This window comes from Canis lupus, chromosome 10 (assembly GCF_048164855.1).
Source record: "Canis lupus baileyi chromosome 10, mCanLup2.hap1, whole genome shotgun sequence".
Classification (NCBI taxonomy): domain Eukaryota; kingdom Metazoa; phylum Chordata; class Mammalia; order Carnivora; family Canidae; genus Canis; species Canis lupus.
The window spans coordinates 26,583,279-26,599,080 of NC_132847.1; the positions used below are offsets into that span (position 1 = coordinate 26,583,279).

Below are 15,802 nucleotides of genomic sequence, written 5' to 3' on the forward strand. Positions count from 1 at the left end.
TAAAATACAACTAATATTTGTATATGTAACAATAAAAACAAGAGGTCTATAAAACCTCTAGGTCTTATTAAAAAACTTCTGAAAATCAATATTTATTTACAGCCAGATCTCTTTTTCCTCTTCTCCGTGCCCGAGACCAGCACACCCACCTGACAGTGATCGCTGGACAGTTGCCTACACCACCAAACACTGACTGGGGGGACTGGCCTCTCTGGGACTCACTGAAGAAGATCTTTGTGGGCATGGTACTGTGTTGAGGTCAGAGAGGAAAACAAAATTAATCTGAATATACACAGGAATAAGACCTAGTGAAGAGCCTGGACTATAGAAATGAAAAACTGAGAAAGGTTTTCACAGTTCAGCTTTTATTAAAATTAACACGAAGTATGGGAAACTAAAACTTGATTCCTATTGAAATAATACATTTGAGGAATGGTTTCTTCAGCTACCACTGTAACTGATGGAGGATATGACAAGTGTTCTTTTACAAGACAGATGGGCTCTAACATCCAAGCAGAGAAGAGCAGATCAAGGACCTTACCGATGCAGTGTGTTAACAGGGCATCAGTGATCAAGTCTGGTTGTCTACAGGCAACCACATGGACAGAGCACCCACACAAACATACACATTCAGCGTCTTGAGCCTTCTTTCAAAGTATTTTATACATCATACACAAATTAAATAAGAAGTCGAACAAGGGCCCTTTTATGCCACTAGAAAGAGGGGGAAATAATTTTCAAACTCATAACCCAAGGCAAGAACATAATTTGTTTCTCCAAATGCCACAGTTACAAGCATTCCTGCCTTGGCTCATGCCATATCCACGAGACACTTAGCCCCATGACAAAGGCTGTGTAGGGGCTATGAAGTTGTGATTATCCACTATAGAAGTCTCTTCCATTCCCAAATGTCAAAAGTGCTGCTGCTTGGTCACACAGCACACACAGCACAGCTTAACACGAGGGGCTTAGGACTCTAAATAGTGCAAACACTTTAAAAAAAAAAAATCCAACCTCCTTGCTTCTCCAGGAAAACAAAACCTTAAAAACTCCAGCTAACTGGAATAGGAGTTTGTTCAATCTCCCAACCCGATCCAAAAAGGTGCAAATGGGGAGCATGGAGGCAATTCAAATGGCACCTGTCCCAAAAATAAAAATAAAAGATTTTTTCAATAAGGCTAATGGCAGAAAAATACACAAAATAGAGGCTGGAGTATATAGATAAAGCTCAAGAAACAAGTAAGCTTTAGGTGTAGTATAAGCATCTGTAAAGGACATGCTTAACACATTCTTAATGATCATGAGGAGTGACCCCTCCTTTAAAGTTTATAAACAAGATGCTTCCAAAAGGGACATCATCCAGCAACAGGGCCTTTAGCTGGTGGAAGCTTCAGAAGAACAACGGGACAGAAAAGAATGAGGACTAGTTTACTAGACCTAGGAAACTCCTGGGAGTATACACTGGAGGGCAGACTTTCTCTGGAGCATCTCCATGCTACAGCATGCCAGGCTCAGCACCAGGCAGTGAGAGACACCAGGAGATGGGTCAACCAGCTTCACTCCTGCAAGGAACGGACTCCAAAACAGTGGCCAGGCAGTACAGGGTAATTGCTGAGTCAGGCTAAACATTAGTCCCTAAGCAATTCTAGAGACACCAGTGATTGTGTTTTCCAGCAATCTCCCTCAAATATGGTATGAGAAAGAGGACTCAAAGTAAAAAAGACTCATCTACCCAGAACTACTGAAAAATCTGTTTTAGGAGGGCGACAAGCAAAGGGAAAATAGTTACAGGCATGAACTATAAGAGTGAATGACTTATGGAACAGAACTTTTCATTATCATGGATAATAAAAATCAATTCAAATATCCTAAAAAATTATCTTATAAAAATATCTACATTAAAAGTTTAGCCTGAAAGCTATAGCTTCAGTTTTATAAAAAGGCAATCTTTGAAAGGATCTGGCTCAGGAATATACAAACATTACACAACAGATATCAAAGTAACACAGCTCGAAAAGCATGCTAGGGGATATTGCAACTCGTTTGTCATTCAAGAGAATTAAGTGTTCTTACTGCATAGCAGAAAATGAGGTCAGCTTCATTTGCATAATACTGCAACTTTTTAGAAGGAGAGATGCCATTAAGTACTTAGAAGTGACTTTGGAATTCAGAGTCTGACTTCTGTGTTGTCCAAATCAGTATCCAAGCAGCATCTAAGCGGCTTCTAACCTTGGGCTGCAATTCCATCTCATCACTGTGATCGGCTTTCAGATATGCCATCCGCAAAGCTGCATTCACAAGCAGCTGTGGCCACCCAGATGGGGGGGTGCGGCAAGGGGTTCACCTACCATGTGACCAGCACAGACTTGAAATCAAGTCAGTTGTGTTCACTGTGGAGAGAGAATCGTACCTAGTGATAGTGAGACAGCAGGTTTTAAATGGCATCTGTGGGCGGCTAGAGCCCAATGGCTTTTTGGTGGTGACGTACCAGTGTCAGAGTCCCCATGAGAAAGGACGCATGAGGATGAAATGAATGTGGCCTCAGCAGGACTATTGGCAAATGGGCAGTGCTTCCTGGGGAGCTGTGACGTGGAATCAATAGCAAAACTCCAAAAGCAGAAAATATGGCTGGTGAGCTCTGAGGGAAGGGACCCACTCTAGGCAGATGAAAAACAAGAACCTCTCCCACATATGCATGAAATTTCAGCTCCCAGGTGCTGGGAGAGGGGGTGGGAAGTTCACCTTTAATCTGAAATCAGGAGCTGTGTGAACAACACACATGGGACCCCAACCCCCAGCCTCATCCCCACCAGAAACCAAAAGAAAGCCCCAAACCTTCCTCAGGCTGAGAGGAAGAACACTGGCAACAAGAAGCTCATTCCATCAGCTTCCAAGCCAAGGCAGAGCTCTGAAACCACTGTCATCTCCAGTGGCCAGGTGAGAACACAGCACCTAACTGAAGGCATGCCTTGATTCCCCTGGAAATATTTCCTCCATGTCCAACAAAGCTGGATATTTTAGCCTCTTTCCGAAGCCGCTAAAAATTCCAGATGCCTCAGTGCTGCCCTCCAAACGTCTCACTGAAATATCTGCTCAACATCAGAAGACGTTTCTTCTTCAAGAGAGTTGAGTGTTTAGTGCTCAAAAATATGCATTAAATACACAAAGCAGCCAACTACTAGGGAGGCTACTGGCTTTATTCCTGCCAGAGTGAGCTGGGAGGGTGCCAGTCTCCTTTAGTATCTGCTTGGAAGTAGCCCAGTGATACCAGAAGTCCCTTATCAGGTTCCACAAAGCCCCTTGACTCCTGTAAATGGACCACCACACCAGGGAGCATTAATCCCCAGCCCCGACAACGTGACACTATTCTCCAGACACAAGACCTTTCCATCTTATGCCAAAAATTCCAACATAAGTGATTTGCAATTTGAGGAACAGTTTCACAATTTTTTTTTAATGAAAATGATTCCATGTGTCCTCAAATACCCACCCCCCTCCAGATGCTTGAAGTTCTGTCACTAATAATTTTTGCCTGTGAATTAGCAAAGCTTTCACCAAGCTCCTCTTTTAAAATGCAGGTAACCCTGAAAGAGATCACACATTCAGGGCATTTACCACCTCCTCTCTCTCAGGAAAAACAAGGAGGAAGGAAATATTGTGAGGGCTGGAGAGAGGATGCAGGCCCTGGAACAAGGGGAGAGAGAGTACAAGGAAAGGAAGACGAGGACCTCAGACAGATCTGACCATTGCCATCAAATGCTGAGGGTCAGCCCCAGCTGGTGTACTCCTTTGAAGTCATCCATGTCCATCTAGATCACATATGACCCCAAGGCAGGGGCAAAACTATCTTTGGGTTTGGAGGTAGGGTGACCTTTTACTTACCCTCCAAACCAAGAACACTTTTGAGAGTAAAACAGGAGGCTGTGAATAATTAAGCCTGGGTAATAAGTATAAATGGGCACTGCCTATCCCAACAAAACTCAGAAGTAGGATCCTCTCTGAGACCATTTTAGGCAGGAACTGCCTTACCACTTTGGTTTGTTGTTTTGTTTTTGTCTTTCATGTGTACATATTTTTTTTCTCCAGTGTCATACTCGGGGCGGGGCTCCTCCAAAGAGCTAGTTTTTCCAATTGAAGAGACACAAAAGCATCCCAAACATCAAGGACTAGACGGTTCTCATCTGCTTCCTGGAAGAGAGCCCAAAGAAGAGCACCCTTTGGGAGAGGCTAAGGAACCCATTTGTTCCCAGTTCTAGCACACAGAAGACACAGTGCAGATTCAATAATGCCCAGCTCTTCTGCAGACAGTGCCAGTAGTCAAAGCCAGTCTACAGGCATAGTCAAAGCAATGCCCCTGTCACCAGTCATTTCTGGACATTCCTGGCCTGTTCAACCAGACCTCCAGAAGACAGCAGCTTTAGTAATCTCAGGGTTCCCATGGGGTAAATCCAGAAGAGAGGTTTCTGTGATTTGATTTCTAGCACAGAAGGATCAGTAGTAAAGAAATCCAGTAGATTGTCACACATCCCCCAACCTAGTGGAACACCATGTTCTACACACACACACACACACACACACACACACACACACAGGTTTCTCAGGTGTTCCCATAGAAACACACAATAAAGCCCAAAGGTGCTGCCTCGAGCTATCAGGAACCCACTGCTCAGGGAGGAGGCCCGAATGCTTCAGGGGAGCAGGAGACAGGTCACCAGTCTTCAGGCCAGACACCACTTTGCCACATCAGAGGAGGGCACTTCTGACTCCACTGCTGTTTCTCACAGTGAGTGGCACCCAGCAGTCATGGTGCCGCTGTTCTGAGTCACAGGCAGCACCCCACCCCTCCTCCACCTCCTGGCAGTGGGAGTGGGGATCACAAGGGCTTGTGAATCACAGCAACACCTAAAAAAAAAGGAGAGAAAGTTACCGACTTAGCTTCTTCCAAGTTATTCAGAGTCCCATGGAGTTCGTGAGCCCAAGACATCCCAAAGGCCCAGTCAAGAGAAACGGGCACGTTGGTATCCAAACTCTGTGGGGCCCGAGAACTCAGACTTCCAGTCGCTGGTTCTTTCCCACTCTAGTGGCCCAGTCAAGTCTCAGCAAGACACGTGAGCCCACAAGCACAGTCCTTCAGCACCACAGCTTAGTGGTCTCCTTTCACATTATCACATGGACACAGTTCTCGTCATGATGACTCCGACTCCTTTTCCAACCTCAAGAGCTCAGCTTAATGACATTCCCCACCTTCACTGGCTGCCCAGAAGCAGCTCCATGGCTCTATCTATCACTTTAAGAGAAGTGACAGTGATTCATGCCGACTTTTACAAGATACTGAAATGAACTGAAGAGTGAACTGACTTCACTGAAGTCAGAAAAGCTGAATGCCAGTGCTAGCCCTGCCACCAGTCAAGCTGCAGCGTGGTCTCGGGCAAATCCATGGACCTCTTCAGGCTGAGCTCCCATAATGTTTGATGTCACCTGACTGAAAGACCCCTCCAGTGCTCAATGTTATACTTGGAAAAATAGTCCAGACACATCAGTCTTTGGTATGATATTAGCCAAACTGAACCATACTCAAGTATGGCTAGCTTCGTGAGTCCACAGATGACCCTAGATGGTCTCTGTAACGTGGCACATACTGTAGGTGGACTCAGCCAACCTCCCTTCTACTTGCTATCCTCAAATACAGAGACCAGTATATTATTCAACTCGGCTTCCCAGACTGCCTTGCAGCTGGAAGGGGTCGCGTGACCCAGTTCTGGCCAAAACCATTGGAAGGCACGTGTGCCAGAGCCACAGCTTTGGCTCTGTCTGCCGCCCCACCTGGAAGAATGCTGATACATGGCCCAAGGCAGCAGCAGCAGCTGTTGGTAAAGCTGGCAAAACAGAAAGGGAAGGGAGGACAAACCTGGTTCTTCAATGACAGTCTGAGCCCTAGGCCAGCCCTGGACTTCCTTCTGCCTGAGACAGATACATGCCTTCCTTATTTAAGCAAGTACCTATCTGCTTACCTGAACAAAATCCTAATTTATAGGTAAGGTCTACTGGTACGGAGTAACTGACTGGAGCCTTACTTTCGTATATTCCCAGAACTATAAAATCTTCTGGTTGCAGATGAGGTTGAGAGAACATTGCTTAAAGAAATGCCAGGATATCCCAGTGGTGAGATTCTGCTAAGATACCTGCATGTGAGTTCTGGATAAAGGTATAGATAGAAAGCTCAAAGATGGGCAGCCTGAGTCACCAGACCTGGATGTGCTTCCGCTTTAACAGCATCTCACCTGCACCTCAGGATCCCCCTCCCTTTTTTTTTACTTAAGAGACACACAGAGAGAGGCAGAGACACAGGCAGAGGGAGAGGTAGGCTCTAAGTGGAGAACCTGAGGCAGAACTCGACCCCAGCATCCCAGGATCATGCCCTGAACCAAAGGCAGATGCCCCACCACTGGAGCTACCCAGGTGCCCCATACCTCAGGATTCTTTCATAAGAAAGCTTTAAAAAAAAAAAGAGAGAGAGAGAGAAAAGCAGGGCCCTGTATTGTTTTATACAAACTTCCTTTTTTGATCATAAAAGTAAAATATTCTTGGGGCACTGGGGTGGTTCCATCCATTAAGCAGCCAACTCTTGATTTTGGCTCAGGTCATGGTCTCAGGGTCCTGGGATCAAGCCCCATGTCAAGCTCCAAGCTCAATGTGGAGTCTGCTTGAGATTCTCTCTCTCTCTGCCTCTGGCCTTCTCTTTCTCTCTCAAAACAAATAAATAGGGGATCCCTGGGTGGCACAGCGGTTTGGCGCCTGCCTTTGGCCCAGGGCGCGATCCTGGAGACCCGGGATCGAATCCCACGTCGGGCTCCCGGTGCATGGAGCCTGCTTCTCCCTCTGCCTGTGTCTCTGCCTCTCTCTCTCTCTGTGACTATCATAAATAAATTTAAAAAAAAAACAAATAAATAATTTTTTAAGTAAAATATTGTCATTACAGGAAATCTGGAAAACACAGAAGAACACAAGGAAAAAAAATTTAATTTCTTCATACAGAGTCATCATTATCTTTTTGGACTATTTCCTAGCCTTTGAAAATAATCATGATCATCCACTGAGTAGGAGCTACATGCCAGGGAGGCACTGTGCTAAGCATTCCACATATCACTGCATGACAGCTGTAAGACACTTGGTGTGAATTTATTCTCATTTTACAAATGAGAAAACAAGAAGTTCAGTCAGACCAGTTACCTTGCCCAGAGTCCCAGCCAAGTGGCAGAACTGGAACTCCCACTGAGATCTGACTTCAATACTCCCTTCTCTAAGCAGCAGCTGTTCAAACGTTCATGATCCAGGATGATTTGGCTGAGCTTGCATGGTACATACCTTGCATGATGACCTCCCCTCACCTCTGGCACAAACATTCTCTCATGATGTTAAAAAACACTTTTTTTAAAAAAAGATTTTATTTATTGACAGAATGTGAGAGGGAGCACAAGTGGGCAGAGCAGTGGGCAGAGGTGGGGAGAGAAGCAGGCCCCCCACTGAGCAGACAGCCCAATGCGGGGCTCCATCCTAGGATCCCGGGATCATGACCTGAGCCAAAGGCAGATGCTCAACTGCTGAGCCACCCAGAAGCCGCCCAAAAACTTTCATTGTATAAATATACCACAGTTTCACTCTTTCCCTTATCTCAGACATTAAGTACTTCTCAGATCTTTGCTTATCATAAGTAATACTCCAAATGAATTACTATCCATATGTCTCTGCATTTCAGGCAATTTCTTTAGATTCTAAAAGAATGGATTCATTCAGTCATCGGATTTGAGGACAGATTACATGTTTGCTTCTCCCTCTCCCATCTGCTTCTAAAGTGGACAGACAATAAAGAAGTCGACATGAAATACTCATCACATTGGTGAAATTCTAACCACTTTATACCTAAACCTTCCCTTCTCATTAAGGCCCACTAGGAGCCCAAGGAGGGATCAATCCCTCACTGGCCTCGCCACTTCATGCTTAAAAAGGCCCTGCTCCTCCCACTACGGTTTTGAAAATACTAGTTTTAATAATTAACCTCAAGAAAAGAATCACTCTAAGACCAACATGTCTCTAAAATCTTTATATTTAGTTGAGGAAAATCCTAAACAAGGGAAAAAGTAAAATCAAGTCACTGCCACTGAGAGCCTATGTTGACAAAATGTGATGTAAAAACTCCTTCAAGCCTGCACGGCACAGTCTTCCTTTGTACTGACATCCAAACAAGAATGAATGACTGGCCTTCTGATGCATAAAAGGGGTAAGAATACCACTGGAGTCATGACGTACACTTCAGGAGATGGTGGTTGTAAGATACTTAGGGTACATTGCTATGTGCTCAATAATATAGTCAATAAATGACTGTAAGCTCTAACTATCCCAGTTCCTGGAAGATGAGATGCAAGCTGCTGAGCTACCTTAGGTGTATATGAGTCTGTGTGTCTCTCTATAGACCCTCATGGTCAGCGGCACTAGCTACATCCGGCCTCCCAAACCTCACCAGCCCCTTTACGCACAATCCCCAGGTATAAGCCCCTGTAGCAGCATCATTCCTTACTCCTGCCTGCATATCTGGCCTGGAATGTGTTCCCCCGTCAGCTGTGGTGGTCCAGAGGGCATGGACTCACGAGTCAGACCTGAGTCTGAATGCTGATTTTGTCATTTTTTGAGCTATGTGGTCTTGCGCAGGTTACTTATATTCTCCAAACCCCAGTTTCATAATCTGTAAAATGGAAGGAACCAGTCCCAGGCACCCAGAGGGTTCTTGAAAAGATGGCAGTGAACGTGTACAGGGTCCCGAACACACTACCCTGTGGCACAGGGAGGGAGCACCTGGCAAAGGGCAGCTAGCCATGTCACTGGGGCCCACCTTCAGAGTTGATCATGGCTCATTTCCTCCAGGAAGTTCTCACCTGTCATGCCTTACAGTATGTACAGCATAGCACATTCCATTTAGAAGTTATGTGTACATTGTCTTGTAGCTCCTATTTCATGTAGACAAATCTTATCTTTCCAATTAAATTTCTGGAAGGCAAGGACTGTATCTTATTGTACCTGGTAGCCCAGAAATGGCAATGAAATTTTTAAACCTCTGATGACAAATTGAGGCAGGTGGAAGTGGCTCCCCGGAACATGGGTGTTAAAAAGAATTCTGGGCCTGCATTCAGGTTCACTGGGGAAACCAGTGCTCATTAGAGGAATCTGCGGCAGGCATAGAAAGGAGTGGTGACCTCTGAAAATTATCTACTATCCCTGGAGGAGGCACGTAGTCCTAAGTTAAGCAAACTTACCTCCACCCTGCCCTGCATCCCCTGTGTAGGAGTGCGGGGAGGGGGGGGAAGGTGGAATCGGGGGTAAAGCATACTGACCTGCATAGCTCCGCCCCGTGCTCATGTTGGTTGGCAGCAGTGTCCATTTGTCGGTGACAGGATTGTAGTACTCCACCGAGGCCAAGTTGCAGGATCCATCATCCCCTCCGACCACATACAGGAGCCCGTTCACCGCACAGACGCCTGGGAATCAGAAGCCACAGGAAACATTACAGCAGGAGCCACAAAGGGGTCGGAATGGGTGGGAAACATACCTGGATGTCCCCTGGAGGCGCTTCTCCTCCTCTAGCTCAGAGGTTTAGTTGTACTCCACAGAAGAACATGCCAACAACAATCACTAGGCCCCAACGATCCTCCTTTCTGAGAAGGTCCTTTCTCTGACCAGGGAGCCTTCACCACTATACACTCCCATGGACATTCCTGGCCCCTGACTCTATAAACACTTAGAGTATCATCGTATGGGCTCCTCTCTACTGGAGCATGCAGATGTGCCATGTGCGGACTGAGCTATGCTCAGGGAATCTCACATACACTACTCCTGACCCGCTTGTAGGTTTTCACTGATAGACGCTGGTGTAGCCACACCATGTGTCTAACAGTTGTGTCTGTGATAACTTCACATGACTTGGATCTGAACCCACACATAGCTCCCAGAGACAAGGCACTCTTCCCGCCCTGATCTCACAGAGAGCTCGCTTAAGGACAAGATCTCATGCTGCAGGAGTCCAAAGGAGGAAAACACGATTTTCCTCATCGAGAGTTTAAAAGGTCATAGTCTAATACACTATGTCTTCTTTCAAAATTACAGTAAGGGGCTGACGATGTTCAAAAAAAGTAGTAATTATAAGTATTGATGAAGATAACCTCAAATACTGGTTGAAAGGATACAATGTACCACTTTCCTGGGTGGTACTGAAAGCAAATATGCTCCCTTTGGCTCAAAAATTTCAATCTTGGACTTATATTCTAGAGAAGTAATTTTAGATGCACTGATTAGCCAAAGGACCATTTATAACACAAAAGGATGACTAGAGAAAAAAATGGAAATAACCTAAATGTCCAATAGTAAATGAGTTAAATTGTGATATAGCCATTTGAAATACCATGTAAATCTATTTTGTGTTATAATAAGATAATCATGAAAGATTGTAAAGTGGATTAGAAAAGCAAGTTATAAAACAGCATTACAGTAGGATTCCACTTTTGCCATAAAAAAAGAGAAATATCTGTATGTGAATGTGTACGTATATACATATTTCCATTTAAACCTAATTCCTGGATTCTTGATACACTGGCTGTCTCGGAGGCTCTGCAATCCCTTGCTCACCTGGCTAAAAGCAAAATGCCAAGTTGTATCATAGCAGGCTCAGGCAATGGGCAAATTAATAAACTCCCCTCTGTTTACACTTTCAACATGTAAGCTACAAATGAGTTTAGCAAACAGATAATTTGAGTGTAAAGGAAATAAATCCACCTGAAAGTCATCTATTTGCCTTTCCAGCCTGGGAAGCTAAGCTAAGCCAACACTTTCATTAGAGCAAAGAGGCATAAAACAAGATATACCAACACAAGACACGACCTATAGGGCAAAGCTGTCAAAGGGAAGAGTGTAGGGATGTCAGGCTTCTGTAATAAAGATTTAAACATTCTGAGAAAAATCATTCCCACAGGAAGGAAAAGGTGGAGGGGACAGAGAGCTAGGAAGCACAAAGTGAGGACGATGATAAGTGCTCCCACTGGAGAATGAAGTAGGGCCTGGTTACCCCTACAAGAAAGGAGACAGGTTTCAGATGGGAAGTGAGAAGACTCCAAAGCCAGGTACTGGTGAAGGAAACACAGAACCAAGTGTCACTGACTGGCCATGTCCACATAGCCCTGTGCTCAACTACCCAACAGGGCCACTAGGAAGGAGGCTCTGGTGGCAATCAGAGGGCTTTCTTCAGTCTGTGTCCACACGTGTACAGTGAAAGTTATCAGCCCCTGCATCTAAGTGGGGGACCATATGGCTAGCATTTGTGCTCCCCAGCTCTCCCCTCTCCTAACTCAGCACCTAGTTGTCGAAGGGATAATTCCATTTGGGGTACAAGTTCCAGCCCAGGTTCTGTTAGACAGCCATTGCTGGTCTCTCCCCTCTGCCCTTCTTTTACAGCTAGTATTTGCACCCACACCCCACAAGGACGGAAGGACAGAGTGGCTGTATTACCTGCATTTCGCCGGCACATGTTCATGTCTGCCACCTGCTTCCAGGTGTTTGTTCCAGGATCGTAAACTTCAACACTCTTCCTCACCAGGGGCCCGTCATGCCCGCCGGTGGCATACAGCTGTCCACTGAGCACCCCGACCCCTGAAAAGCAGAGCACAGTGTCTCAGCCTCAGACTGGCCACTGTGACCAGAAGCCAGGAGAGCTGGCATCCCGTCCTGGGCGGCTGTCACCAGCAGGGTGACATGGACAGTGCTGTTTTGTTCCCCTGGGCCTCAGCGCCCTCTTCTGTAAAACAAATATAATGACATCCTGCCTGCCTCCTAAGGCTGTCAACCTGAGAATTCCCCAAAGATAAAGTAAAAATTATCCTGTATCTATTTAAAGAAACATAAATATACATACGTATGTAACAAATATGTGTGTGTATGTGGGTATACAATGGGGAGAGAGGGTTTATATGCAAAGAAAAAAAAAGACTGCAAGACTTCCAAAACTTTAGTAGTTATTCCCAGATGGTAAAATTTGTCTTCCCTTTTGCCTATGTTGCCAAGTTTTTCTACAATGTTGTATTACTCATATTCCTCAGCCTTCTATTATATGGGTTGCATAAAAAGAGTTAAAAGCAGAGACCAGCCACGCAGCAGGTGTGCTGATATCATTACCACATGGACCTCCTCACCTGTTTTGAAGCAGAACCTGTTCTTTCTGCCACATGCTCTCCTCTTAGCTTCCAGAGGGGCATTAAATCCCTCCCACTGTTGACAGACCTAAGCTGACTCCTAGAACGGCATTGTGGACAGGATTTAGAATAACCTTTCAAAGTCCTCTAATGTAAGTCACAGAAATAAAAGCCAGAAGGAAGGACGGTGGCCCAGGACCAGAAAGAGCAACTGACCTTGGACATGTGGGGTCTGGACCTGGGTGTCTCTAACCTGCCACCAGGTCAACTTCCCCTTTTGAGGTCTCAGTCCTCCCACAGGTAAAGTGAGGGAGCTGGACTGGATGGGCAGTTCCAGGGGACCAGGGGCAACACCACCCCACGATGTGCTACATCTCATTCAGGTGGGGAGATTTTGAAAAGACAGAATCCAGGGCCTCTCTCCCACAGACACTGGCTGGAAATCAGAAAAAGCACCTCAGGTGACTGGGATGTGTAGCCAGGTGTCAGCCCAGGGCACCAGATTTCTAGGATATAAACTTCACACGGACAAGGACCCTGGGTGCCTTATCTCATCTGCTTCCCTGCACCTGACGACACCAGGTTTATTGTTTAAATGACAAGATACGTAAAATCCCCTCTAGCAATTATGCCACAGTTGCCATAAACTAACAGCAGATGGTGGTGTTGTACCAGCAACGGCTATCTAACAGCCAGGTTTAATACATTCAGGGTGTTCCAAAGCAGCCTCATCTGCCCCTCTTCCATGCTCAGCAGGAACAAGCCCAGCCCGGGTCCCAGAGATGGACTCTCTGGGACCATGGACTCCGGACTTCGCCGGCAGATGGACTCCTCAACCATCTGCAGGCGAAGTTCATACCCTAGTAAAAAAACAAGCAGCATTCCAGGCCATCGGGGTCACCTTTGTCCTTTTGTAGCCAGTTCCGCAAATGTTCACATAGAGGTCTTCTGGACCTCCTGGCACTTCAAAGGTTCTTTGAGCCACCAAAGAACACCCACTATCACAAGTGTATGGGTTCCCCTCTCCAGAGGGATGGCTTTCCCACACTTTAGGGACATGAAGCACAAAGCAAAATCTGTCCTGGGAGCCTGATGCCAAGACTCAGTGATGAGGTAAAGTGTCCACTCTGGGAGAGAGAGCATTCCCTAAACTGATTTCACCCGAGGACACAGGCAGCAGAACTGCTAGCCCAGGTAAAGGCAAGAGCAGTTCCAGCGAACTCCACACAGCAACAACCCCTGGGTCGCCTGGCAGAGACAGAGCTGTTGGCCTCCAGAGGCCCATTTAAGGCAGGTGAGGCAGGTCTGTGCTAGTGGCTCCACACGGGGCTGCACCTCCACACTTCCTGCTTGAGACATTCCTAGAAGCCACCCCCCTATCTCAGGGCTACCCCACTCTTCCTGAGCTGTCCCTACATCCTTGAGCCTTGAACTTGCTCTCACACCTCAAGTCATAGAGGATTCCTAGGAGGTGTGAAGACAACTCTACTAAGACCCTAGAAACCACGATTACTCAAGGAGCTCTATGGAGGGGCAGGGGTCATGAGATGGGTGAACTGCATTGGCCTCTAAGGAACGTCTACTATAACCCACTCATTTCACATCTGAGGAATCAGAAGCCAGAAAGGAGGAAGGGATTTGCCCAAGGTCTCATGGTAAGCTTCAGCCGGCCCAGCACTAAAGCACCGGTGTCCTGACTTTCAGGCATTTGCTCCACGTTTAGGAAGGGCCAACTGGTCAGAATTAGCAGAAACAAGCCCGCTAAAAATAGCATCCCAAACACAAATGCTTCTTAAATGGGGCCGTATACCTCTTTTCTTTTCTAACCAGTGAGCACACACAGGTTTTTGAATTTAATATTAAAATAGCATAGTTTTTAAGGAATGCTGAACACTCACATGTTTGGTGCTATAAAGTGAGATTATAATTCAATCTTCAAAAACACACAAAAGAAAAAATTATATAAAAAAGAAAAGCCTTGAGGGCATTATACTAAGTAAATTAAATCAGAGAAAATATCCTATGACCTCCACTTCTATGTGGAATCTTTAAAAAAAAATCAAAGCTCATAAAATAGAGAACAGATGAATGATTGCCAAGGTCAGGGGGTGAGAGGGTGGGCCAAATGGGTAAAGGTGGCCAAAAGGTACAAACTTCCACTTATAGAATAAAAAAGTCATGAGGATATCAGGTAAAGTATGGCAACTATAATTAATAAAACTGTATTTCATATTTTAAAATTTGCTAAGAAAGTAGATCTTAAAAGTTCTCATCACAGGAAAAGAAATTCTGTGACTATGTGTGGTGACAGATGTAATGTATGTGGTGATCATTTCATAATATATACAAATACCAAGTCAAAATGTTGTATATCTGAAATTAATATACTAATGCATGTCAGCTACACCTCAAATTAAAAAAAAAAAAAAAAAAAAAACAACGAGAAAGGAAGAGTATTATTGGTGGAAACTCACAACTGTTGCTTCCCTTTGAGGAAGTCACACAACCTTCCCACCCGGCCCAGGCTGCTCAGCACTCATCAGCTCCCAACAGAACCAGACCAGAGAGCCAGGGCCCAATATTCCATGCCTCTGTCCTCTCAGACCCTTTCTTTGGGCCTCTGAGGTGATGGGGGCTGTTGCTCTACTTCCTGGAAAATCCCAGAGAGCACATGGCTCCTTGTCTTCCCACAGGATTCAGAAGTGAGCCACACTTGCAAAGTCCTTCCCTTTCCATGTGGGGAAGGGAGTGAGGGGTGCAGGTAGAGAGATGTAAGTTCATCTCCTAATAGGAACACTGACAGCTTGGTTTTCAACCCAGACAGGCAGGCTTGAGTTTCATCCACTGGAGACTAGGACAGCCATGCTCACTGCTCTACTCTCTAAGAATGTGACTGTGATAATTTAGGGGTCAGAAAAGCTAACTTCAGAGACAAAGCCGAGTGGGAATCCCACTCTACCAGTTAAATGACCTTGGGCAAATTATTCGCCCCCTGGTCAACTTACTTCCTGTTGAGTTGGAATTAATGCTGTGTCTTCCTTTTAGGGCGGTGGTGAGGATGAGATCAATCTAAGTACAGAAGGTGCTTATTAGGATGGCACTTGGCACAGAGCAAATGTTCCCTTTCCAGGAACACAGATATCCCCACAGAAACAGAAGGGATCACAGTGAAGAGAAAATCCCCTGGGAGAGGTTAATCTGTAAGTGCTTGTGTCGGGGTACACAAGGTGCTAGTGGGATTCCAGACATCAAGAGGAAAGAATAGGAAGGTACAATGAGGTAGAACATGCACCTGCTGGTCTCCAGACCCACCTGAGAGCAGATGAGACACAGCCTGTACCCTGGGGCTCCCTCATACCTGCACCACTACGGCGAGTGCTCATGTCTGCCACATACGTCCACTCATTGGTTGCTGGGTTGTACTGCTCCACGGTGCTCAGGCACTGGCGGGAAGCCCCATCATAACCCCCGACAGCATATAGCTTCCCTGGAACAGATACAGTGGCTGAAGGTGGTGCTGGAAAGTAACTGGAGCTGGGCTGAAATTCCATCTTTAACCCACTGGGTTGGCT

At 45.8% G+C, this 15,802-nt stretch overlaps 1 protein-coding gene across 5 annotated transcripts in view; it reads right to left on the reverse strand.

Moving 5' to 3' along the window:
* Window positions 1-348: 348 nt before the first annotated feature.
* The window catches only part of KLHL3 (kelch like family member 3), a 114,045-nt gene continuing 98,591 nt past the window's right edge, over window positions 349-15,802 (reverse strand). For all 5 annotated transcript variants that reach the window (XM_072841152.1, XM_072841151.1, XM_072841148.1 and 2 more), the window contains 4 exons: window positions 15,589-15,717; window positions 11,551-11,691; window positions 9,387-9,530; window positions 349-4,902 (listed from right to left, as the gene is read on the reverse strand). In XM_072841152.1, coding sequence (XP_072697253.1) covers window positions 4,874-4,902; window positions 9,387-9,530; window positions 11,551-11,691; window positions 15,589-15,717 — 443 coding nt within the window. In that variant the 3' untranslated portion in view covers window positions 349-4,873. The remainder of the gene's footprint in view (window positions 4,903-9,386; window positions 9,531-11,550; window positions 11,692-15,588; window positions 15,718-15,802) is intronic.